A 25,211-nucleotide genomic window follows, 5' to 3' on the forward strand; every position below is an offset into this window, starting at 1 on the left:
GCTTTGGGGCCAAAAATAACTTAGTGTTTATAAGCCAGATTCCCCAAGGCATTTAAAACAAAGATTTCTGACTTGAATGCCAGAGAGGAAATCCTGCAGGAGAAAAAAATGGGATAGTAATGATCTTAGGCATCCATGTATATCAGCAATACTTATCAAATGGGCTATCTATTTTAGTTCATTATTTTACTTAGTTGTTTAGAAATAAATAGATAAACAAAAAAGGAGAATGAAGAAAAATCCAGTAGAGAAAGATACGTTTTCTTAGGTTTTCTTACATGGGATGTCCCTTTGAATCTTGCTGTCTAAGGGTAGTAAGATCACTAGTCCTATGATTCCTTTATTTCTTTTTTTTAGGTCTGTATGTATTAGGGAAGTCTCTCCATGTGGTGTTTGTATTTGCCTAATGTTTGCTTGGCATTCTCAAACTGTTTAATTTAGTATATACCATAATCAGTAACCTGGTGAGTTACGATACGGGATGTGCATGCTACTCTCGGTCTGTTTCCTCCATATTCATCCTTACACATCACTCAATCTCAGCTAGAATCATAGAAAAATAGGCCTGGAAGGTTCTTCATAAGGTCACTAAGTACAGCCTGCTGCTCAGGGCAGGATTGTCCTTGTCTAAACCATCCTAGTCAAGTGTTTGCTTAACCTGCCCTTAAAAACTTACAAAGGATGGAGATGCTGCAACCTCTGTGGGTAGCCTGATCCAGTGCTTAACCACCTTCATGGTGAGAGAGTTCTTTCTAGTATCCAACCTAAATTTCCCTTGCTGCAATTTTAAAACTCTTGCTTCCTTATCCTATGTGTGCAGCTACAGAGAATAGTCTATCTCCATCCTCTTTATAACCAACCTTCAGGCATCAGAAGTCTGGTATCAAATCCCCATTCAATCTTCTCTTCTTCAGACTAAGTAATCTGAGTTTTTCAGCCTTCCTTGTAAATCCTGTTTCCCAACCCTCTAATCCTCTACCCAGATGTTCTGTTCTGCAACTGACTTTGTCTGCTGGCCTAGTTATTGCTCACAGGTGGTGATGATTAATTTTAGAAACCCCTCAATAGACTTTTCCTGGACAATTCAATGAAATGTCTTGTGTGAGAGTCTCTTGCTGCTGTTCCCTTTCCAGACAAATCATAACATCCCTCCCACAGCTGGAGTGGATGGTTGGCTCTTTTGACTTTATCCCAACACCCCACTGCTGATATTGGGAGATACTTCTTATATAGTCTGTCAGCCTCCTTTAGTCTTTGAGCTATTTATTAGTTGCTACTTTTCCCCATCATTATTGCCACCCCTTCACCCCCCCCCCCTGCTCATACAGTACTTGTAGAAAAGCCATCAGGCCTGCTAAAGTGAGTGGAAATCTTTCATCCGGTTAACTGGCTGAGTCATCTCTCCTGCCTTTTCACTTATTAAAAGATCCAAACTCTTCTGCCATGATGGGTTCCTCCTTTCCTATTCTCTGCCTCACCTTGCTCACTGTCAGTTATAGGAGTGGAGAACAGGATTACAACCTGCTGCCTACCCAGTTAGTAATACCTTTTTCCATTTTCAGTCATCCAAATGCAGCCACCTTGTTACAAATGGAACACTCCACATCATTCATTTCAGGATCAAATATTTTGGCCTTATCTGTTCTTTTAAAAGCTGTTACCTGTTGGGAGCCACCATCCAAACTAGTCCTCAGGTTTGCTGGTGCTCTTGAATCTTTTCAGCTAAGACCTAATTTGTTTTTCTTACTACTGATGTGATATCTCTAGGCAAGAAAAACCCACATTCTTAAGAGTGAGTTTAGCCTCTTGCAAGTAGTAATTCAAGGGTATAGACAGACATAACAATTGCAATGATTACAAAGAATACCAACCCAAGCTGTTACGATACAACTGTTAGGTCTGCATGATTGTATAGTGCAGCAAAGATGCAAGTTCAGCAAAACCATTTCAGGTTTAATTCTGTTTCATTCAGGGTCAAAGCTGGGGTTATTTAGCTGACTTGAATTGCCATGGGATCACGTAGACCTAGGGTAGCCATTGGTCCTGCTTTGTACCGGACTGCCCTGCTTTTAAACCTTGATCCATTGTCTATTTCTAAATGAGGAACCAAGCGCAAAAAAGTCCTGTTTTCCAGTTCACTGGTGGAAATATATGTCAATCGTTTGTCCTCTTCATTCTATTAGCTGTAGCTAGAGGTAGGGTACAGCCAGGAGAAGCAGAACTCCTAGCCAGGGAGGGAGGGAAGTGGCCTTTTTGTGGTAGCCCCACACCTTACTGCTGATTCATGGGGGAGGCAGTAGCCCCACCTCTCACCACTAATTGACCAAGGGGGCCCACCCCTCACCAGGGGAATGTCCCTGTATTCTGGGAGTGCATCAGTGTACAGACATGGTACTTAGACATGATAGACACAACAGTTAGAGTCAGCTGCTGTGCATTCCCCAGCAGCAGTAGCTCTTTCCCTTTTAATGCAACTAAACTATGCATTTGTCAAAATAATAGTTAAAATTGCAACCTTTAAGGGCAGTCCTTGCATTACTTTGTTGTATCAGAACATTGAGCGATGCTACATACTGTCTCTCATGCTTCAAAAGTTAGGCTGTGCTCTGCATGATGAAGATGATGTCAGCTCATATTTTGATTTCAGCTTTGAATGTGATTGCTTTTGTGGTCTGTAGTTAAAGAGGGGGCTTTTGGTTAATTTAATGCCCCCCTTTCTTCCCATGGTTTAATTATGGGCAACATAAAGTAAGGCAGCATTCCAAAAGTCTAGCCACACCAAAAATAAGTCCTGATGAATTCCTTACTCTGATATAATCTCCAAGTGATAGATTAGAACTGTTTAAAATCAAGATTGTATCAAAAGATATTTTCCATATGTATTTTTGACAAACTGTAGTAACAGCTGGTGGATTTTTATCCTATTAAATACAGTGGGAATTTTTTTTCTTTTTCACATGCAACAGTGGGAGGATAAATTGATAAATATGTGCGCCTGTGAAAGCACAGTGCAAATTGCAATAGGTAGAAATATACATAGTTCTAGGAAATACCTTTCAACTCACTTTTGAAACCTTGATTCAGGAGAGAAGCTAAGCCCATACTAAAGTGGTTTTTAAATTTAATAGTTTCCTCCACATCTTTAGTACCTGTGTAGCTTTTACAAAACTGGAATGCTGACCTAAGTGGAGATTGCCAAAGATACTATATTATGACTGTGTAATATAGACACGTGTCCCCAAGATGTCCATAGATTAATGACATAAAGTCATCAATATTTAAAATGTCAGATTTCCTCCAAAGGGTCAAAGATAAAACTTTCTAACATAGTATGTTTTAATTATCCTCCTCAGTGTGAGAAATAAACTTTAACTCTGTCACAGTAAATAAGTCTTGTGTATCACCTTCTGACACTTCAAATTAAAAATTCAGTCCTGAAATACACATTCCATTAAACGTTACAAAAATATGGGGTACAGGCAAATGGGTCATTTTGAGTTGAAGTGTGAGCCTTTTAAACATATTGGATATACATATGCATATTTTACATATTTACCTCAATAGAAACAAATGCCTGCCCTATAAATATTGTGATAAAATAATAACAACAAACTAGTGCCTAATGTAATGAATAATTTAGTGTATTTTGCATATTTTGCCATTATTTTGTAGAATGATAGAAATGCAGGATAATATGCAGGATGAACATGACTGCTGAATGGTTTGAAAAATGAATGAAAATATGGCAAAATATTCTCATTTTATATAGAAACAATATTCTTGTGCTTAAAGAAAGAAGTGGGGAGGGGTGTAGTAGTCATACAGGGAGTGAAGAATTCAAGACTGAATTAGGAAGCCTCATGTATTCAAATACTTTTTAAAAATATAGGGCCTGATCCTATTCACAGTGAAACAACTGAGGGCATTTTCTTTTGACATCATAATTGTACCATACTGGTAACAGATACCTCTTGGTTATATTAGCATTAGCAACACTGAATATCATATTTATATGATCTTCTTATATTTTAGACAAAAACTTACTGTAATTTCTTAGTTGTACGGTGCTTGGTATAAACAGATATTCTTCCAGTTTAGACATACATCTCTCATGTGCTCTCTCACTTGCTTCATCATTGAAAAAAATACTTAGTATTTGTGAAAGAAAAGTTAATTTCTACATTAATGTTTGAGCCTGTCTTCCTTTCTAAACCCTCTCAAGACAGTGATATGATGAAAGGTAGCATGTAATTTGCTGATTAGTTTTCACTTAATCTTCAAAATAATAGTGCTGTGGAGCAGTTTAATTGCTCACCTGCAGAAAGAGTTCCTTCTTTGGGGCATTTTCCTGCATCTTTACATAGAATAATAGAAAATGAGGGTTGGAAAGGACCTCAGGAGGTCATCTAGTCCAACCTCCTGCTCAGAGCAGGACAATCCCCAACTAGATCATCCCAGCCAAGGCTTTGACTAGCCAGGTCTTGAAAACCTCCGAGGATGGAGAGTCCACAACCTCTCAGGGTAACCTGTTCCAGTGTTATACTACCCTCCTAGTGAGAAAATTCTTCCTAATATCTAACCTAAACTTTCCTTTCTGCAACTTGAAACTGTTGTTCCTTGTTCTGCCATCTGCCACCTCTGAGAATAGTTTAGCTCAGGGATGGGCAAAATGGCAGATCTGGCTGGCAGCTAGGCTCCATTTCTAAGCAGCCCCTGCCTGCATGGGTGGGGCCGGTCTCCATGGAGACCCCAGCCATGGCTGCACTGTGATAGCCGAAGTGCTATCACAGTGCCATGGGTTGCCATGGAGACCAGCTCCAGGTGCGCTGGCAGGGTGCATGGTGGGGCAGGGGTTTGCTCCAGAGCCTCTGGGATCTTGTAGCAGGGGCAGCTTGGTTGGGGCCAGGGCAGAGCTACAATCTGCAGCCTGCACGCTTTGGAAAGGGATATGCGGGCTGCAGATCGCAACTTACTGCTCCTGCTCCAGACCAGGCTGTCACTCCTGCAAGGAGCCAGGGCAGAGCCATGATCTGCAGCCTGTATATCCCTGCCTGGAGCATGCAGGTTGCAGATCGTGGCTCTGCCCTGGCTCCTTATAGCGGTGACAATGTGGCCCCGAGCTGGGGCAGAGCCATGATCCACTGCCTGCATGCCTCTGCCTGGAACAGGCAGGCTGCAGATCATAGCTCTGCCCTGGCCCCCGACCAAGCTGCCCCTACTGCAAGATCACAGCTGCTCCGTAATAGTCCCCTTCCCTGCTGTGCACCCTGCCAACATGGCTGGGGCTGGTCTCCATGGCAACCCCAGCCTTGCACTGTCACAGCTCAGCTGTAGCTGGGATCTCCATGGAGACTGCCCTAGCCATGTGGGCAGGGGCTACTGAGAAATGGAGTCCACTGCTGGCTAGATCTGGCACTTGGGCCAGATTCCCTGCCCCCCTCCCGGTCTAGCTCCATCCTCTTTTGAACCCTGCTTCAGGTAGTTGAAGGCTGCTGTTAAATCCCTGCTCACTCTTGTCTTCTCCAAACTAAATAAGCCCAGTTCCCTCAGCCTTTCTTTAGAAGGCATGTACCCCAGCCTCCTCACTGTTTTTGTTGCCCTCCACTGGATTCTCTCCAATTTGTCCACATCCTTTCTGTAGTGGGGTGCCTAAAACTAGAAACAGTACTCCAGATGTGGCCTCACCAGTGCTGACTAGAGAGAAATAATCATTTCCCTTGACCTGCTGGCAACACACCTACCAATGCAGCTCAGTATGCTGTTAGCTTTTCTTGGCAACAGTGGCACACTGCTGGCTCATATTCCGCGTATTGTCCACTGTAACCTCCAGGTCCTTTACTGCAGAGGTGCTGCCCAGCCAGTCATCCCCCAGCCTGTACTGGTGCATGGGATTGTTCTGGACTTTGAACTTGTCCTTGAAACTCATGAGATTCCTTTTGGCCCAATCCTCCAATTTGTTTAGGTCACTCTGAATCCCAGCCCTACTCTCCAGTGTATTTGCTACTCCCCCAAGCTTGGTGTCATCTGCAAACTTGCTGAGGGTGCCCTCTATGCCATCTTGCAGGTCATTGATGAAGTCATTGAACAAAACTGGCCCTAGGACTGACTCCTGGGGCACTCCAGTTGATACCAGCTGCCAACTAGACATTGAGCCATTGATTACTAATCTCTGAGCCTGATGCTCCATCCAGTTCTCTACCCACCTTAGAGTCTATTCATCCAGCCTGTACTTCCTTAGCTTGCCTGCAAGAATGTTGTGGGAAACTGTACCAAAAGCCTTGCTAAAACCAAGGTCTACTGTATCCACTAGTCTCCCCACATCGACAGAGCCAGTCATCTTCTCATAGAAGACAATCAGGTTGGTCAGGCAAGACTTGCCCCTGGTAAATACATGCTGACTGTTCCTAATTACCTGTATCTCCTCCAAGTGCTTAGAAATGGATTCCTTGAGGATCTGCTCCATGATTTTTCCAGGGACTGAGGTGAGGCTGACTGGTCTGTAGTTCCCTGGATCCTCCTTTTTCCTTTTCTTAATTATGGGCACTATGTTTGCCCTTTTCCAATCATCTAGGACCTCTCCTGATCACTATGACTTTTCGAAGATCATAGCCAGTGGCTGTGCAATCACATCAGCTAATTCCCTCAGCACCCTTGGGTGCATCCCGTCCAGGCCCATGGGCTTGTAAACATCCAGCTTTTCTAAATAGCCCCTAACCTGTTCTTTCACCACTGTGGGCTGCTCACCTCTTCCCCAAATTGTGCTGCCCAGTGCAGTAGTCTGGGAGCTGACTTTGCCTGTGAAGACAGAGGCAAAAAAAGGCATTGAGCACTTAAGCCTTTTTGTCATTCTGTCACAAGGTTGATTCCTCCATTCAGTAAGGGACCCACACTTTCCCTGATTCTCCTCTTTCTGCCAACATACTTGTAGAAACCCTTCTTCTTACCCTTCACACCCCTTGTTAGCTGCAACTTCAACTGTGCTTTGGCCTTCCTGACTTCATCCCTGTATGCCCAAGCAATGCTTTTATATTCATGTAAAGAGCTAATTCCTTGACCCTATTTTCCAGTAGTGTTCAACAGTTTGGCATTAAACAATTGGAAGAACCTGCTGTAAGAGTTAAACCATTTTGTCTTCTTTCTCTAATCATCCCCTGTGAAGCCAACCAATACCACTGCATTGTCAGGCTTTCTATTTGTTAGCACCCTGTAAAATGCACGATCCATATTAAGACTTGCCTTATCAAAATCAAAAGGAAATTTCCAGTATCCCTGTGTAAAATTTGAATGTATACACTATGTCTCAAATCCTAGCTATATGCTATATACCATCATGCATATTATATAGCTTTGCTTCCATTCATACAACTCATCTATTTTCCTACGAAAGATCCATTGTAGGTAGGATAAATATAGGTGTGTATAATTGTAAATATGTGACAGTTAAAAGAAAATAGCTTGTTAAAATTAAAGCAACCCAAGACTTTGGCTAGAAGTTAGGCACAATTTTATACAGGCAATTAATTAATTGTAATTATCTACACTGGGAAATTGATCACTATAGCATATACCAGTATAATTCCATAATAAGAGAATACATATGGGGATTCACAAGGACATAAGGACAAATTATCATGGCACAAAAAGGGGTTTGGCTTTACTGAAAGTCAGCCACTCTGTTGGTATATTCACACTTATCCCATGGTAAGAACCATGGTAACTCAGTCTTCCTATACAGAGAGCTAAATAACTGCAGGTTAGCTTCCACTTACTGTGGGGTAAGAGCTTGCATACAGACAGATATTCCAGATGTCTGACATGCCATGAAGTCTCATAGCCTTTTATTTTGTGGTAAGCTGTTTATAAGCCTGTACCAACAGGGGTATAGTAGTTCTTTTAGTCAGTTTTCCATTGAAAGCCCTTAGTATACTTTAAAAACCCCAAAGGCTGATCTTAGCATTACAAGACATGACATGTCACCCATATAACAAAAGAGATAGGTCTGGATTTTCAGTTACAATTTACGTTTATGCTTATTTCTCATTTGCTAAAAAGTTTATTTTCTAGCTCACCTCATTCTTTACACCATTCTTTACCTTTATACTGTAAAGCCACATTAATTTAAGTGAGAGTAAGACCCACAGATATTACAGAAACTAATAAATCTGCAAATAAGAGCAAATAAGAGCATTTTCCTCAGTGTCTGATTGTTCTAAATGCAAATACAACTCTGCTATAAGTTTATTTTCCTACATCAGCTTAGCCTTTAATAACCAGGAGCATTATTTCTTACCACATGAATTAGAAATTGAATTTTTATAGCTATCATCTGGGTAATGCCTATAGGTTTTGTTCTTTTTTAACTCATTTGGGGAGATTAGGTCACTGTTGTTCAATGCAGGCTAGCTCAGAGCTAGAAAAAAAAACAATGGTGGGAAGGGGAAGCTGGCACTGTGAAAGTAGGTCACTGCTAGACAAGAATGAAACCATATTATGCTGTTTTACTTGTCAAGCATAACTATTTCTGTTATGTACTACATACCTTGACAGCTATGTTTCCTTCCTCTTCATTGGTCTTAGGGAATTGTTTGAATCAATTCAATTTGGCTTGAAATGTATCTGGATAAAACATACCAGTTATTAAAACATAGAAATGAATAAATCAACAAATGCACAGGTGTTTCAGACCATGTAGTGATAGGTTACTCTCATAAAGTTCTAAACTTTCCTGTTGCATGCATATTCTAGCTGGGCTACCACTAGTGAAACTGGCATGAGGTCTCTTGTGTAAATTAGAAATAAAATCTCATGTCTACTTATTCTTCTATGTAGTGTCTCTTCTTGCAGTCAAAACAGAGCCCATGAACAGCAGTGAAACAACAACAACAACTGGAGATGGATCGCTTGACACTTTTACTGGGTCAGGTAAAGCCACAAATAAGATCACATACTATTACATAATGTAACATTAATAACCTTCACTAATGGACATTCAATTGCATGGAGGACTTCTCTTAAATTCTGTAATAAAGTACTTTTTAATGCTAAACAGTAAGAATAGCCTTTTGTGTAAACACCTTAACTTACAGTTCTCATCACTTATCCTTTTAAGAAAGCTTGTTAATTAGGATAACCATTCTCAGGGGCAGAAATATTACATTATAACATTCATGTATATAGTATCCTTTACAGTGGTGTCATCTCAGCAACAGTAAAAGAAAACTGGGTGGTATTAGAATTAGCTATTTTAAGTTATACAGTTACAGTCTGAAACATGTATTACAGTGGTAAAACTACCCTCTTATTCATGTGAAGTTAAAAGACTGTGTGACTAAATATAAGTAACCTTATTTCCTCAGTGGATTCTTAAAAACATAGCAAGTAGCTTTCCATTAAGTATGAAAGGTCAGCATTGAAGTAGAAAGTACATATTCCTAGCATAAAAGAATCATAGAAAATAGGGCTGGTATCTTGCTAGGGCTTAGTCTTCCTCATATTAATATTAATGGAGAAGAGAATAACAACATATTTATATAAATCAGTTCAGCATGGGCCTTATCAAAGAACATTAAAGTCATTGGATGTCAGCAGATACCCTACACTGACTTCAGTAAGATTTGGAGTGGAGCAGACCCTTTTTGTTACGATGGCAATCAGAGAAGGGTACAAGATAAATTTATGTTGTAAAAATTTTCTAAAATATTCTATGAATCTATGAAAAACTAAGTATACTAACACATTCCTTATTCTGTTTCCAGAAGATAAGAAATGTGTATAAAGTAAGTATGCAAATTAGTATGCAAATGTACAGTGAGTTTTATAGTGTATGGTACAGTGGGTTGGTAGAAGGGGCATTTATAAGATTTAAAACAAGGACATAGTTTATTTAATCACAAAAATCAAAGTTTGATCCTCATCAGGGCTGTGCCAAAATGGACACCATCAACAGAAAACCTAGTGAGTTTTGCAAATATGGAGTTGGCCAGAAAATGAAAATTTTCCAATTTTTCATTAATACTTCTTATTCCAATCTGAAATTTTACTGGTACCAGTACAGTTAAAAAAAATGACAAAATGTGATTTAGGTTCTGCTACTTTTATTGACCTGGGCTGTACATTTAAAATTTCTAGACTTTATTTTCAGAAAATTTAGGCCAGATTTTCAAAAGAGGTGCCTAATATTGCTCTCCTAGAACCATATTTAGAACAGTCTAACTTTTCAGAATGCCAACCACCCAGCATCTCCCACTGTTTTCAAAGGAAATCAGAGAGTGCTTTGCACTTTTGAAAATTAGAACACAAAAAACACCTGGGAATCTGATTTCAGAAATGCATATCTTTATAATATTGCTACCCATGTACTGAGGTAAACCCTAATCTGTTCTCCAATTTAGGCCACAAAGCCAGAAGCTAACAGAATGAGAGAGGTCATACAAGGGGGGAAGAAGAACAATCCATCTGAATAAGGCATCGTCTTCACCAGTTGTCATGCTGAGTTGGTAGTGAGGCAGTAACCTGTGCCCAGAACTACCTATCAGGCAAAAAATGCATAGTTTGCAATGTGAGGTTTTGTTACAGGTTGTTTAAATTGTAGCTGGTTTGCCTGAGATGCAATCCTTCTATTATTCATATTTATTTTTAGTGACAGCTACATGTAACTTCCAAAAAAGAAAATATCTCAATGGAAACACTTTTGTTTCCACTTGGGTTTCTGTTGTTTAACGTTTCTGCTACAGAGCTGGTCAGACCAGACTGACAGATTGGCAGTCACAAAGCAAAAGACTCCATCTAAAGGAGAGAGTGAATACAATGGATGTAATTGTTATTAAAGCTGCAGGATGTTACCATGGCAAGCATCAGCATTTCTGAATTCTGTTCCTAACCCAGCAGAAGTCCTGATGCCTGTGCTTCTCTGTAGTGCTACATACTATCTCACAAGGCATCTCCTATCCTGAGCCAGAATATCCTTATAAATATTAACTCAGGATAACCAACCCTTGGGAGAGCCTATGTGGGGGTGGAGAAGGATTCTATGGATTAAATAGAATGTCCAGTCCTATGCATGTAAACCATCGAATTTGTGAGATGTACTTACATACATATCATTTAAAAGTACAGGATACTGCAGATCATTATTAGAAACCTCTGTTACTTCCCCAATTCAGGAAAGTACTTAAGCACACACATAAACCTCTGTGAAGTCAGTAGGATTTAAACATATGTCTGAATGCTTTGATGAATCAGAAAGGAGTTTGGCTTGTTATTAAATGCTTCCAGGACCTTGGGTAATAAAACTGCCAAGACACCCAATGCGGAGATGAGTTTGAAAGCCTATCATGTAGAATCTCTCTCCTTGATGTATTTAGTTTTGTTATAATTTATTTGACTTTTCTCTAGACAGTAGAAAATGGGCAGTGCAGTGGAGCTGAACAGGAAACCTAACAAGCCTTGCAAAATGTAGTCACCACTGTTACACTTGGAGCACATCTACATTGCTTCCATGGCACTCATGATGGGGGACACTCGAGTACATCCTGTCAGTTGTACCCGCTTGTACATGCCAAGCCTAGAAACGCAGTGGTGACTCTGTGGGGGTGTTCCCTCATCCCTCCTGTCATGACCCTTGCTTGTGGAATGCTAGAGTGACTGCAGGGAGTGCTCCTGAAGCAACTTCACCATCACATTTCCAGGTTCAGTCTATGCATAGAGAACTAGCTGGATGGGGTGAGCGTGATAGTGATGCTCGCAAGGGGTGTAACACGGCAACTTCATGCCCTGGCAGTTGTGGAACACGGGGCACTGCTGGCAGTGGTGACAAAGTCAGCTGCCAGCTGTGGCGACCTGCCCTCCTCAGTTATGCTACTGACTCTCACTAAGCATGCTACATAACCATGTGGGCAAAACCTTGACGACCTGCTTCAATACTGAGGGTGATGAACAACCAAGCTGTTCCCTGATGTAACTTGGGGAAAGACTGAGCTCACAGTACATGAGCAGCATCTACTTCATAAGCAATTCTACTACAAATCCTGATTCTCAAGGGTTAACATTTCAACCTCATGAAATCAAGCTAGGAAACCGTTCCAGCAAGCACACATGCTAATTAGTGTTCATAACTATTTTGCAATCAGAAATACCTATGCCTTTAACTTCAGTCATTAACGTTTTGGTCTCATGATGAAATAAGCGCAATTTTATAGTGACTACATTAAAGCCAAGTCAAGATTAAATGGTGTAAACGGCATATATTAAACAAGTGAGAAACTTCACAGCTGAGATCCAATGAAATAATGTTAATCATGAAAAATAAACCCCATGGATCTAGTAACTGTAGAATTAAAGCTGTAAACCCCTTAACTCACTCCCTGGCATTACACTACATGATGTATAGGCTCTGAGAATTCCACAATGTTCTACAAAGTTATCTCTAAGAAAATATTTCTCCTCCCATCATGGAGGCAGATTGCTTTGCAAACTGCTTCTGCTGTGATATAATAGAGTAACCATGAAGAATTGGATTTGACATTTAATATCACTGTAAAGCCTAGGAAACTTTGATATGATAGAAGAGGACTCTTTTTGCAAGACTACACAGTATCCTGTTTGTAGAGGATGCAGGATGCTGAAAGCTTTAGCTTAGAACTGCCATGCTTTTGTAGATTAGCCTTTATAGAATTGTTAATTCCTCCTTTTGTGTGTTTAAATTGCTTGGAATGCCAGGTAAATTGGAGAATTGTCAGCAATTTTAATAGAAGGGTGAAAGCATTTCAGGCTTTCCGTCATCCCTTCTCACTTGTTCATTACACCCAGAAAAATACCTTAAAAGAATGTTCTGAAGGTTACAAAGTCAAGCACTCAAAAGTTGGGAAATACCAGAATGAGGGTTTCCTGTGCAAGGTTCTTTCAGATGCCAGAAGCATTATGATGCAGTATTTATTACATGATCCCATGCTGCAATCTTTCAACATCAACTCAGCCATGGGCTGGACTGTGTCAAGAGTTCCCAGCATAAGTAAGGCTGCTGCTCCTCCACATCCCACATGTGGAAGGCATAATATGCCCCTGCTGTTGGAACCCATGTCCTCCCGTTAGAAGGTCCAAGGATTTGATCCTCCCCCTCTATGCGACACTGGTCAGGCCGCAGTTGGAGTAGTGTGTCCAGTTCTGGGCGCTGCACTTCAGGAGGGATGTGGACAGCATCAAGAGGGTCCAGAGGAGGGCCACCCACTTGATCAGGGGGCAGCAGGGCAGGCCCTATGAGCAGAGGCTATGGGACCTGACCTCTTGTTCAGCCTCCACAAGAGAAGGTTGAGAGGGGATCTGGTGGCCATCTATAAACTTGGAACGGGAGAGTCCCTGTTCCCCTGAGCACTACCAGGAGTAACAAGGAATAACCGCCATAAGTTGACTGAGAGTAGATTCAGGCTAGATATCAGGAGGCACTACTTCACAGTCAGGGCGGCTAGGATCTGGAACCAACTTCCAAGGGAAGTGGTGCTCGCCCCTACCCTGGGGGTCTTCAAAAGGAGGCTAGACCTCCTCGTTTGACCCCAGCATCCTTTCCTGCCATGGCAGGGGGTCGGACTTGATGATCTGCTCAGGTCCCTTCCGACCCTACCAACTGTGAAACTGTGAAACATGCCTTTTTGCATGTAGTTTCCTACATATTTAAAAAGGCAAACTAAAGATGCAGAAATTCCATCATGGAGTATTTTGTTAAGGGTAAGATAGATCAGGACTGTCCAACGTCTAAGCCCCCAAAGGGTCCACATGGCCCAGGATCCACACCAGCAGGGGCTGTGCGCCACATGCGTAGCACCAGGTAAGGCGCAGGCCACCAGGCTACATGCTGCATGGGCACTCGGTCCATCCCCATCCTCCCACTCCACCCGTCCCCACCCTCCCAGCCAGGGCACTCCCCTCATTGCTGTCCAGAACAGGTGTGATCCTCTCGTCCTACATTCACATGGCCTATACTCACCCTTCACTTCCCATGCTACATCATCTCACTGGGGCTAAGGCAGGAAGCAGCAGCCAGAGGGGAGAGGGGGAATCCAGAGATGGGCTGTTGTTGCAGCTGGAGCAATGGGGGGAACAGTAGCTGGGTGAGAGCCCACAGGTCATAACTTAACCTCTCATGGGCCACATGTAGCATGTAGGCTGCAATTGGGCAGCCCTGGCACAGGCCATCTTCAAAGTTAGAATGAATTCTACACATAGACCTTTTTCACTTGAGCAAACTAATAGCTGGTAGTAGTGGTAAGTCACCATCATCCTTTGCATGGATCAGCACCAGCTGGGGATTAACGTATTGTCAGTGGGTTTCACAGAGTTGCTGGGAGCAGCAGAATGGTGGGATTGGAGATTTCTGGGCTCAATGCCTGTTCTCTGGGAACAAGAGGACTGAAGGGTGCTCCTCTATTTTACTTCTGGCAGGTACACACATACCTGGAAGATTCTAAGCTGTCATGTATGGAAAAAGAATCCAGACTGTCTGTAAGTGCCACTTAAGCACATAAAGGTGAAACAGGATTTAGCCCTTTAGCCCTTAGCTTATTAAAGTCCCTTGCCCTGAGAATTGGTTAGATCACCATTTGTTATCTTCATAAAGGTACAGGGGTGGTAGGGAAAACATGCTTTTCAGGTGTTAAGTGAATAAAAAAGTCCTTTAGAGTTTTGTGAGTAGTTTGCTTTGGGCATGGACACACATAACAGTTTCAACCTGAAGCAGGCTTACATATAAACCTTTTAAACCAGTTTAAAGTCATCTGGAACAGTTCAAAAGCATACCTGGATAGTCAGATACTATTTTGAACTGGTTCACTGTGAATCAGTTCAGTGCTATGTGTGGATACCCCCTCACTGCCTGTCCGCACTACTACAACTGGCTGCTCTGGCATGCAGTCAGAACCCTCCTGCCCCCTTTTTTCCTTTTGTTGGCACTTTGTTTTAATGCACTCCATTGCACTGTTCATTCAGTAAAGGCTATCTTTCTACCAGCCAGCTGTCTCTTTACTTCCTACTCAACCAGAGCCCCTGAACATGCCCTCCAACTCATGAGAACCAAAATGTGTGCATCCAAGCACTTCCTCCACCCACCTCAAGAAAGCCAAACACACTGGAAACTTTGGTTAATTGCAGGCTTTTGAAGCTCACTGAGGAGATAGGCCTGCTGAATGTCTCTGGGCTAAGGTCAGAGGGGGGAGCAACAAAGGTGACATTGTAGTGGGTGTCTGCTGTAGACTACCAAGCTAGGAGATGATGTGGATGAGGCTTTCTTCAAACAGCCAGCAGAAGTTTCCTGATCACAGGCCATGGTTTTCATGGGGGACTTCAATCACCCTGATACCTTCTGGGAGGGCAATACATCAGTGTGCATGCAATTCAGGATGTATTTGAAGTGTTGGGGACAACTTCCTGGTGCAAGTGTTGCAGAGGCCAACTAGGGAACATGTTCTTCTTGACCTGCTGCTCACAAACAGAGAAGAATTGGTGAGGAATGTAGTAGTGGATGGCAACTTGGGCAGCAGCAACCATGACATGATTGAGTTCAGGATCTTGAGGAAGGGAAGGAAGGAGAGCAGCAGAGCAAGGACCCTGGACTTCAGAAAAGCAGACTCTGACTCACTCAGGGAACTGATGGGCAGGATCCCCTGGGAGGCCAGTCTAATGGGGGAAAGGAGTCCAGGAGAGCTGGTTATATATTCAAGAAACCTTGCTGACGGTGCAGGAATGAACCATCTCAATGCACAGAAAGACTAGCAAGTATGTCAGAAGACCAGCTGGGCTGAGCAGGGAACTCTTCAGTGAGCTAACACATAGAAAGGAAACTTACAAGGAATGGAAACTTGGACAAATGACTCGGTTGACTAATAGAATTGCTCAAGCATGCAGGGATGAGATCAGGAAGGCCAAATCACAACTGCAGGTGCAGCTCACAAGGGATGTGAAGGGTAACAAGAAGGGTTTCTACAAGTATGTTACTAACAAGAAAAAGATCAGGAGAAATGTGGGTCCCTCACTGAATGACAGAGGCAACTAGTGACAGAGGATGCAAAAAAGGCTGAAATACTCAATGCCTTTTTTACCTCAGTCTTAGGCAGGGTCAGCTCCCAGACCACCTAGCAGCACAGTTCGGGGAGGAGGTGAGCAGCCGATAGTAGCAAAAGAGCATGTTAGGGGCTATTTAGAAAATTTGGATGTGTATAAAGTCCAAGTCTATGTGTATAGAGGCCAGACACGATGCACCCAAGGGTGGTGGGAAGTTGGCTGATGTGATCGTAAAGCTGTTGGCCTTTATCTTTGAAAACTCATGGTGATTGGGAGAGGCCCTGGTTGATTGGAAAAGGCCAAATATAGTGCCTGTCTTTAAGAAAGGGAAGAAAGAGAATCCAGGGAACTATAGACTGGTCAGCATCACCTCAGTCCTTGGAGAAATCATGGAGCAAAACCTCAAGGAATCCATTTCTAAGCACTTGCAGGAGAAGAAGATGATTAGGAGCAGTCAACATGGATTCATCAAGGGCAAGTCATGCCTTATCAACCTGATTGCCTTCTATGATGAAATGACTGGCTCTGTGGATGCAGGGAGAGAAGTGGAGATGGTCTACCTTGACTTTATCAGGCTTTTGAAATGGTTTCCCATAACATTCTTGCAATCAGGCTAAGAATGTATGGGTTGGATGAATGGACTGTGAGGTGGATAAAAATTGGCTGGATCATAGGACTCTAAGGGTAGTAATCAGTGGCTCAGCATCTAGTTGGTATCTAGCCAGTATCAATGGGAGCACCCCAGGGGTCAGTTCTGGGACTGGTTTTGTTCAATATCTTCATCGGCAACCTGGAAAATGGGATGGATTGCACCTGCGAGTTTGCAGGTGACATCAAGCTGTGGGTATAGTAGAAATGCTGGAGGGTAGGGCTAGGATTCTGAGATACCCAGACAAATTGGAGGATTGGACCAAAAGAAATTTAATGAGGTTCAATAAGGACAAGTGCAAAATCCTGTACTTAGGATGGAACAATCCCACTCACTGGCATGGGCTGGAGACCGACTGGCTAAGCAGCAGCTCTACAGAAAAGGACCTGAGGTTTTCAGTGGACAAGAAGCTAAATATGAGCCAGCAGTGTGGCCTTGTTGCCAAGAAGACTAATAGCATACTGGGCTGCATTAGTAGTAGTGCTATCAGCAGGTAAAGGGAAGTGAGTATTTCCCTCTATTCAGCACTTGTGAGGCCGCATCTGAAGTACTATGTCCAGTTTTGGGGCGCCCACTAGAGAAAGGCTGTAGACAAATTGGAGAGAGTCCAGTGTAGGGCAACAAAAATGGTTAGGGGCTAGGGCATATTACTTATGAGGAGAGGCTGAGGGAACAGGGCTTATTTAATCTGGAGAAGAGAGAAAATTTAATAGCAGCCTTCAACTACCTGAAGGGGGTGTTCAGAAGATGATGGAGCTAGACTGTTCTCAGTGGTGGCAGATGACAAAAAAGGGAGCAGTGGTCTCAAGTTTCAACAAGCGATGCTTAGGTTAGATATTAGGAAAAACTTTCTCAGTAGGAGGGTAGTCAAGCACTGGAACAGGTCACCCAGAGAGGTTGTGGAATCTCCATCCTTGAAGGTTTTGAAGACCCAGCTAGACAAAGCCTTGGCTGAGGTGCTACAGTTGGGGATAGTCCTGCTTTTAGCAGAGGTTTAAACTAGTTGATCTCCTGAGGTCCCTTCCAACCCTAATTTTCTACAAGTCTATGATTCTTGTTAAGAAGAGAAGATACAGAAGACAATTGAAAACTCCCACAGTGTCACCCACCTCTGGGACTCACAAAATATGGGTGCAGGCACTCCCACCCACTACTAAGCTACTGTGAAGCGGACTTAGATGGGTGCTCTCATGCCCTTCTATTAGAGCCTCAGCACTTCATACAGTTGTGAACTGGTTCCCAATCAGTGACCTGGTTCAGTTGTCCTGCATGTCTGTGCACTTTGGTATATGCAGCTAAGGGCTTGCCTACAGCAGCAGATCCAGGAGTAGAGTAAGAGAGGTGTAGCTAAGCTCCACTTTGGCTATGCTGTGTGTACACAGTGAGCTCTATGTTTACCATCTTCTCAGCCTGGACTCCAGAGCTCCACATGTGATGTAATCTCTGTTAGCTCACCAGATGATCAGCATGATCTCTGGCCAGAACCACAGCTTTCATGCAGTTCCAGAGCTCAAGAGCCACTGTTCAGCCCCTCTTTTTCCTTAGTTTCTGAATTCAACTAGGGGTGGGAGAGGAAGCAGACAGCAGCAATGCTCACCCCCTGGGCTCTGGAGCTTCAAAAAGCAGTGGCTCTGGCTAGGGCTTATGCCAATGGGAACCTGCACTGCACAGATGATAAGCTCTGAGCTCACTGCACATGCACAGCATGACCACACTGCCACCCTCCCCACAACCTTCCTATGGATCTGCCCTTTCCTTCTTCCACAGAGGCACTCACTATTAATAAGAAAGAATATCCACACTAAGAGTCACACACACATATTAATGTGAAACAATACATTCCAAAACGTATTGCTCCAGAGTTTATTGCTCTGGGAGTGCCATTTGCACATGCTCCTGGGACTGCAGCACATTGAGTCAGGTTAGAGCAGCCCCAGCTGGCAGCAGGCCCCAGGGGTCAGCCTGCCAGACTGGGGCTGCATCCTCTGGCTAAACATGCTGCAGAGGGGTAGGCTGGCAGCAAGGCAACCCCTGCACTAAAGCACCCTCCTGTCCCAGCCAGCCCTGTCAGCATCTATTTGTGCGCTGCTGTGGAGAAAAATACTCTGCAGCAGGACAGTACTTGTATTTACTTGTATTTACAAGTACTGTCCTGCTGCAGAGTAAATTAGTCTACTCTGGCTCAACAGGGGCACACGTATAGATGTGCAACATTTAGTGTGCAACAGTTGGTCTACTGCACAATAAAGATTTTGTATAGGCATGCCCAGGATGAAATAACTCCTGCTCTTTAGATTCACGTTCTAGCTTTTTCAATATCTTCTCAGTATAGACAAACCTTAAGCAACTTTCAAACGTACATACTTTTATGAAAATTGATGGCAAGTATTCAAAAATTATAATCTAGTACTCCCTTATTTTTAAAATGTACCTAATCTGAATTGAAGATAAGTTGTTTCTTTTCTTTCTAGTATATTTTTCTTTAAATGTGAGATGTTCTAAATATATTTTAAATGCCACATGAATTATGAAGGTCTGTGTGTGTTCAGAGCAATAGATCTTAAAGACATTCATTAGACTCCTACGTAGAAATATATCACATTTCATAAAATAGTTAGGAACCTAAACCTATTTGTCACTTCTACAATTCTAAAAGTTGGTTTCTAGTACCATTATGAACAGCTCAGGAAGAGGGTATACTTTGAAGTACAACTATGATTGATTAGACTAAAGAAATTCCAGTGCTTCGTTGTGTACCACTTTAATCTTTTGAAAAGTGAATGAACAGCAGATGGCCTAATAAAGACACTCTGTATGTTTGCCCAGTATGGATTTGCTCTGAAGGAATTGGTTCAACACTTTAGAGTACATATATTTGGAATACATCTGTCTTAGTCAAGACAGATGGTTAAAGGAAAGAGAAACTTCCAAACACTTGGAATTAGTCCAGTTTGGGCACTATTTTTGAATGAAATTTTAATAGAATATGACTATCGTTCTGTGAGCTTTCTCAAAAGAATACAGCTGCTAGTAGTGTAGATTGCTACTGTGTTGGGTTGTTTATGCGTGTGTTTAAAAAGCAAATATTGCCACCACTTCTCTAATTAGTGTGATGATAAATAAGTGAATTCATTTTCCAGGACTGTCAGTCTAGAAGTTTTTACCACTGCTAAATTCACTCTAAAAACTCAAGCTTAAAAAAAAAACATATAATGCAAAATCAAATGCCTAATGAAAGTTGTGGATATGAAGCTTTAAAGTAGATATTTTTCAATGCTATGTAATATTATACATTAGATTACACACTTTAAGTAGCAGTTTTTAATACACCAAAGTTTCAGTTAGCGAAATCTTCGTGGCTTATAGATCAAAGATTGTGAATTATATGCACCTAAAATGTATGCAGAAATGTATAAAAAAAACCTTTAAAAGTGCTGCATGCTAATCCTAGGAGAAAATGTTCCATTCAACATAGACTACTTAAGGGCCTGCTGCATGTTTTCTGTTCATGTATTAAGATGTATTCATTTAAAGCACGTATACACCTGCAGCAAGGCTGCTCTGATGTGCTGTAATTATAGACTTGATTAATCGAGTCTGCTGGAGCGTGGTAATTACTGCACTCCAGCAGACTCCAGTATCATGTGTATCAGTGACCCCATGCTGAAAAATAGGAGCGGGGATTCTTTAACTAAATCTTGTTGAATGAGCTTTAGTTAAAGTGCCCCTGTTGCCATTTTTCAGCATGGGGACACTGATACATGTGAGGCTAGAGTCTGCTGGAGTGCAATAATTACCATGCTGGAATCTGCTGGAGCGTGGTAATTTCAGATGAGTTTTAGTTAAAGCACCCTCACCACCATTTTTCAGCATAGGAATGCTGATACACGTGATGCTCCAGGCACTTTAAAGTGTCCCGCCCACCCCTCCCAGATCACATACATAAACACCCTTAAATGTTGAAAAATTATCCCCTTTTAGCTAGATATTCTATTAATTAATGTAAAAAAAAACTAGTATGCATAATCTTTGCAATTTGTTTTGTATGTTAAATTTCTTTTGGTTTAAAAGTGTTGTACTTTTGTTTTTTGTTTTACAGTAATAACGAGTAGTGGCTACAGTCCAAGATCAGCACATCAGTACTCACCGCAGATATATCCCTCAAAGTTAGTGGCTACACCTTTATTAGCTTTTCTTACTGAATGACCAAGACTTTAGACAATTCTTAGAGTTTTAGATCTTAATACTCAATCTGTTGATCAGTATCTACTTCGAAAATAACTTAAGGGTTGATGCTGCTCTCCATTAGTATAATTTCGCTATATTTTTTTCTTGTCAAGATATAAATTTTTGCAGTGTACAGATACATGGTATTTGTTTCTATACTGGTACAGCCAAATATTCCCAAGCAATAAAAAAGCATGCATTTGTTGCTCCAAAATCACAAGATTGGCTTAAGAAATCAAAAGATTTTAAAAAGAATAGATTTTTAGTTCTTTGTATTTGCCTTCTATTTTTTTTTAATCTTAGGCATCATATTCTCTAGCTCTTTTATTATGATTATTTTGCAGTCACAAGGGCTAGAAAGTTTACTTTTTATTTTATTATACATGAATGCTGACATTCTCATTTAATTACATAACTCCAAGAGCAAAAAGTTGTTAAAAAACACAAAGACGATAGATAAAATTGCTAGGGATGGCACAGGGGTAATGCATACATGTGGCATTGTCAGTTTTGTGCATACATGTGCATTACAGCAGTATGCACTTGTTCCTGCATAGATGACAGTGCTAATTAACTTGAAAAAATTGGTTTATGCTTCTACAATGAAAATCTTGAAACTTTAGCAAGTTGTACCTTCTAAAGTTACTTTGTTTTGGTAAGTTTGCATTCATGTCATGATATAACATATTTAAGAATATAAACAAGTGTCTGAATTAAATGTGGTCTTTCTTATGTCTCTGACAATGGGATTTGGCCTTCAGTATATCAGATTCTTGGTCATATATATTACAAGGTCTAGCTGAATTTTTAATTTGCTGTAATAATTTATTGGCATCTAAATTAATGTGCAATCTTTTTCTGATAGCAATTGCTGCCAACTGTACTGAACTAACTAGAAAAACAAAAGCAAAATAAATCAGCATCTAATGCTTAGTCGTGGCTTTTAATGGCCAAATTTCAGTTTGGTTAATTCTGCAGTGTGTTTATTCAACTTTTGGTCCATAAAATGTTGTTTGACTTATTAAAGAATCCAAGACAAATGTTTCACTGTATGTTTTTCAACTCTGGAGGGCAACATTTCAAACTTGATTTTATTCACTCTCCACATAAAATTTTAGTACTTATAAACAAACGATCACATTTATTTCCATTCTGTTTTGCTTAGCCTATATTTTCCAAATTGTGAAAGCCCACCTGAATAGTAAAGTATCACTAGAGACATTTTTAATGCTACTTAATATGGACATGATCCATCTCCCATTGAAGTCAAAAGACCAGATCATCAGTTGCAGTTGAGCAAACATCGTTTGCACATAGCACATACACATGGTAAAAGTGTCTATAAACTTAAAGTTGACCTTTGAACTCCACTTTCCTGCGATTGCTGGTATCTGCAATGCCAGTTCCCCTTCACTCAGTTAGAACAGCCTGAGGGCTTTTCAGGGTTACATCTGCGGTTAAGGGTTCAACACCAAATAGAGTTATGAGATGGTCCACTTGTAGCTCCATACTGCAATTTTAAGGCTAGATTGTACTGGTGAAACAGCACAAAAAATCCACTCTGTGCCAGAGAATAGAAACCATAGAGTCTTCCATTTTCTTTAGTGGGGGATGGACTGGGTTTCCACAAGAGTAGTTTTTGGCAGAATAAACTGTTTTTTGACTTCTTGAAGCCTTTTTTATTTTTATTGCTTGAATCAAAATGCCAAGTATTTGTTGCCACAGTAATGCTATTTTTCCTGATATTTAGGCCCTATCCACACATTCTTTCTACACCAGCAGCGCAAACTATGTCAGCCTATGCTGGACAGACCCAGTATTCAGGAATGCAACAGCCAGCAGTCTATACAGCCTACTCACAGACAGGACAGCCTTACAGTTTACCTACTTACGGTATTTGACTTTTTGTTCTTATTTCTCCATAGTTAGCACTAACATCAATTGCCAATTTGATTTTTTTTTTACTTTTCTCCCCAACTGTAAGAAAATATTTTAAAGAATCAGTTGAAAATTAATTTCTTACGCAGATTTGGGTGTAATGTTGCCAGGCATCAAGACGGAAAGCGGGCTTTCACAAACACAGTCACCACTGCAGAGTGGGTGCCTCAGTTACAGTCCCGGATTTTCCACCCCGCAACCAGGCCAAACACCGTATTCTTATCAAATGCCAGGTCAGTAACCATCGCCATCATGTTTTTCATTTCAATGGGACTGTTCATGGAGTGAGGTGCACTTCAGTATGAGTAAGACTATCTGAAATAGGTCTTTTAGGTACAGGAATGTTTTGGCCCCCAAAAAATATAGATCGCTGCCTAGTGGGATTTTTAGAAGCACCAGAATAGGTTAGGTACCTAAATCCCATGGAGTTCAATAACAATTAGACACCTCATTTACTTACATGCTTTTGAAAATCCAACTAAACACACACGTGCATCCTTAAGCACCTAAATAACATTGGAAATTTCACTTTTTATAATTGCTTAATCAAAAAAAAATGCTTATAACGTGTCTGAATGGTAGACTAGCAAATGAAGTCACATGATGTCAGTCCTCATACAAATTTGAGCAACAGATTTGGAAATCCATGATGACAACATCTCAATCCAATACCTTTAACCGTGAAATACTTGCTGTTGAAGTCAAGAGAGCCTGCCTTTGATTTCATCAACAAAAGGATTTCACCCTCAATTTGCATTTGTTAATTAAAAAGAGAGGAAAAAAGAAAAGAAAAACAGCAGCAATGTATAAGTTGTACTAGTAGACTCCCTACCAAAATGGGGGATATTATTATTTTTATAAAAACTATTATTATAACTTCTTTCTTTTTTCTGTGTTATACATTTATGAAAATTCCACCATTTGACACCTGTTTTCTTTGGGCTTCTACTAAATTATTGTAATTTTTTTCTTAATATATCATTATTGTATTTATTTTTCAGTCTTTTGTTTTAACATATACAGTTTTATTTGGAGTTTATCTTTGTTATTTTTTAGCTTCCAATGTATTTTTATCTTCATATAATATAAAGTAAAATAATATAAAGTATTCTTTAATTGCAGCGTGGGTTATCCAGAATATGAGGATAAGCATGGATTGTGCTCTATGATCTATTAAAATACCTGTATCATTAAAATCTTTAAGCAAAAATTTATTTTGGCTGAGACTTTATGGTTGCAAGAGAACACAAACTCAGCTACATGAATGAAGTGCAAGAAGGGAGTGATAAAAATAAATTTATGTAGGAATGTCTGAGATATTGTAGCAAATGTGAAAAGTTTCTTTTTTGATCAGCAAAATCAAGCTTTTTTATACAATACAAAAAGGAAAAAATAAATATGGCATGTGTTCTAGTTCTGTTAAATATTATAACATTTTATATTCTAAAATGAGATTCTGAGGTCTTTGTGCTTCTGATTTATCTGTGGTTTAATGTGAAATATGTTATTTAGACTGTTGTTACCATCCACAAATAAATAACTTCTTGTAATGAATTCTGTTTTTAAACTTTAGGTTCTAGCTTTACACCATCATCTACTATTTATGCAAACAATTCAGTCTCTAATTCTACAAACTTCAGTAGTTCACAACAGGTATGAATATAAATATTTTTACATGAAATACAAAATAATCATATTTTAAAGAAATCGGATACTTGCATAATAACTATAAATTTCACCTATTAACATTGAAATAAAACTGTTATGAATGCACATTTGGAATGGACAATTGTAAAAATCCCAGTTTCCCATTTTTTTGGACATTTGGTCTTTTCCCATTTTTTTGGACACTCATATATGTTTTAAAATCTGGCTGTTAATTTTAATAGATGATTCTTGAAATCAACAGTATTCTTGATTAAGAAAATTAAACTTTGATTGCACAGACATAAACGTAAAAGAGGACTCACTGATTGTTTCACTTTATTAAAATCCTTTACTATTCCAGGAGTATCCATCTTATACCACTTTTGGCCAAAACCAATATGCACAGTATTATTCAGCATCAACCTATGGAGCATATATGACCTCAAACAATACCGCTGATGGCACTTCTTCATCATCATCCACCTATCAGTTGCAGGAGGCTCTCCCTGGCCTGACTAGTCAACCAGGTACAGACCTACATTCAGGTGAAACATTTTTGTGTATTTTATCCAATCTGTTTAGAGGTGTAAAGATTAGAAACTAATAATCCAACATAGAAAAAATTTAACTGATTTGAAATAATCAGAGTTATTTATATTTTATGGGAAAAGTTAAGAAGGTATTTTAAAAGGAAAAAAAGAAT

General features: G+C 40.5%; 1 protein-coding gene and 1 long non-coding RNA gene across 16 annotated transcripts in view; one reads left to right on the forward strand and one right to left on the reverse strand.

The window, feature by feature from the left end:
• Window positions 1-25,211, forward strand: part of EYA4 (EYA transcriptional coactivator and phosphatase 4) — a 250,965-nt gene that overhangs the window by 171,309 nt on the left and 54,445 nt on the right. For 4 of the 15 annotated variants that reach the window (XM_059713210.1, XM_019479620.2, XM_059713226.1 and 1 more), the window contains 6 exons: window positions 8,830-8,922; window positions 20,796-20,862; window positions 22,674-22,816; window positions 22,951-23,094; window positions 24,435-24,514; window positions 24,870-25,035. In XM_059713210.1, the coding sequence (XP_059569193.1) occupies window positions 8,830-8,922; window positions 20,796-20,862; window positions 22,674-22,816; window positions 22,951-23,094; window positions 24,435-24,514; window positions 24,870-25,035 (693 nt within the window). Of the gene's footprint in view, window positions 1-8,829; window positions 8,923-14,339; window positions 14,494-20,795; window positions 20,863-22,673; window positions 22,817-22,950; window positions 23,095-24,434; window positions 24,515-24,869; window positions 25,054-25,211 lie in introns of those variants that run through there. The other 11 variants (XM_019479618.2, XM_019479617.2, XM_019479623.2 and 8 more) reach the window with 7 other exon arrangements.
• The window catches only part of LOC109281171 (uncharacterized), a 174,188-nt gene that overhangs the window by 1,370 nt on the left and 147,607 nt on the right, over window positions 1-25,211 (reverse strand). The window contains exon 4 of the long non-coding RNA XR_009455002.1: window positions 8,540-8,616. This is a non-coding gene — a long non-coding RNA (uncharacterized LOC109281171). The remainder of the gene's footprint in view (window positions 1-8,539; window positions 8,617-25,211) is intronic.

The sequence above is a fragment of the Alligator mississippiensis genome, chromosome 1 (genome assembly GCF_030867095.1).
Source record: "Alligator mississippiensis isolate rAllMis1 chromosome 1, rAllMis1, whole genome shotgun sequence".
Lineage (NCBI taxonomy): Eukaryota > Metazoa > Chordata > Crocodylia > Alligatoridae > Alligator > Alligator mississippiensis.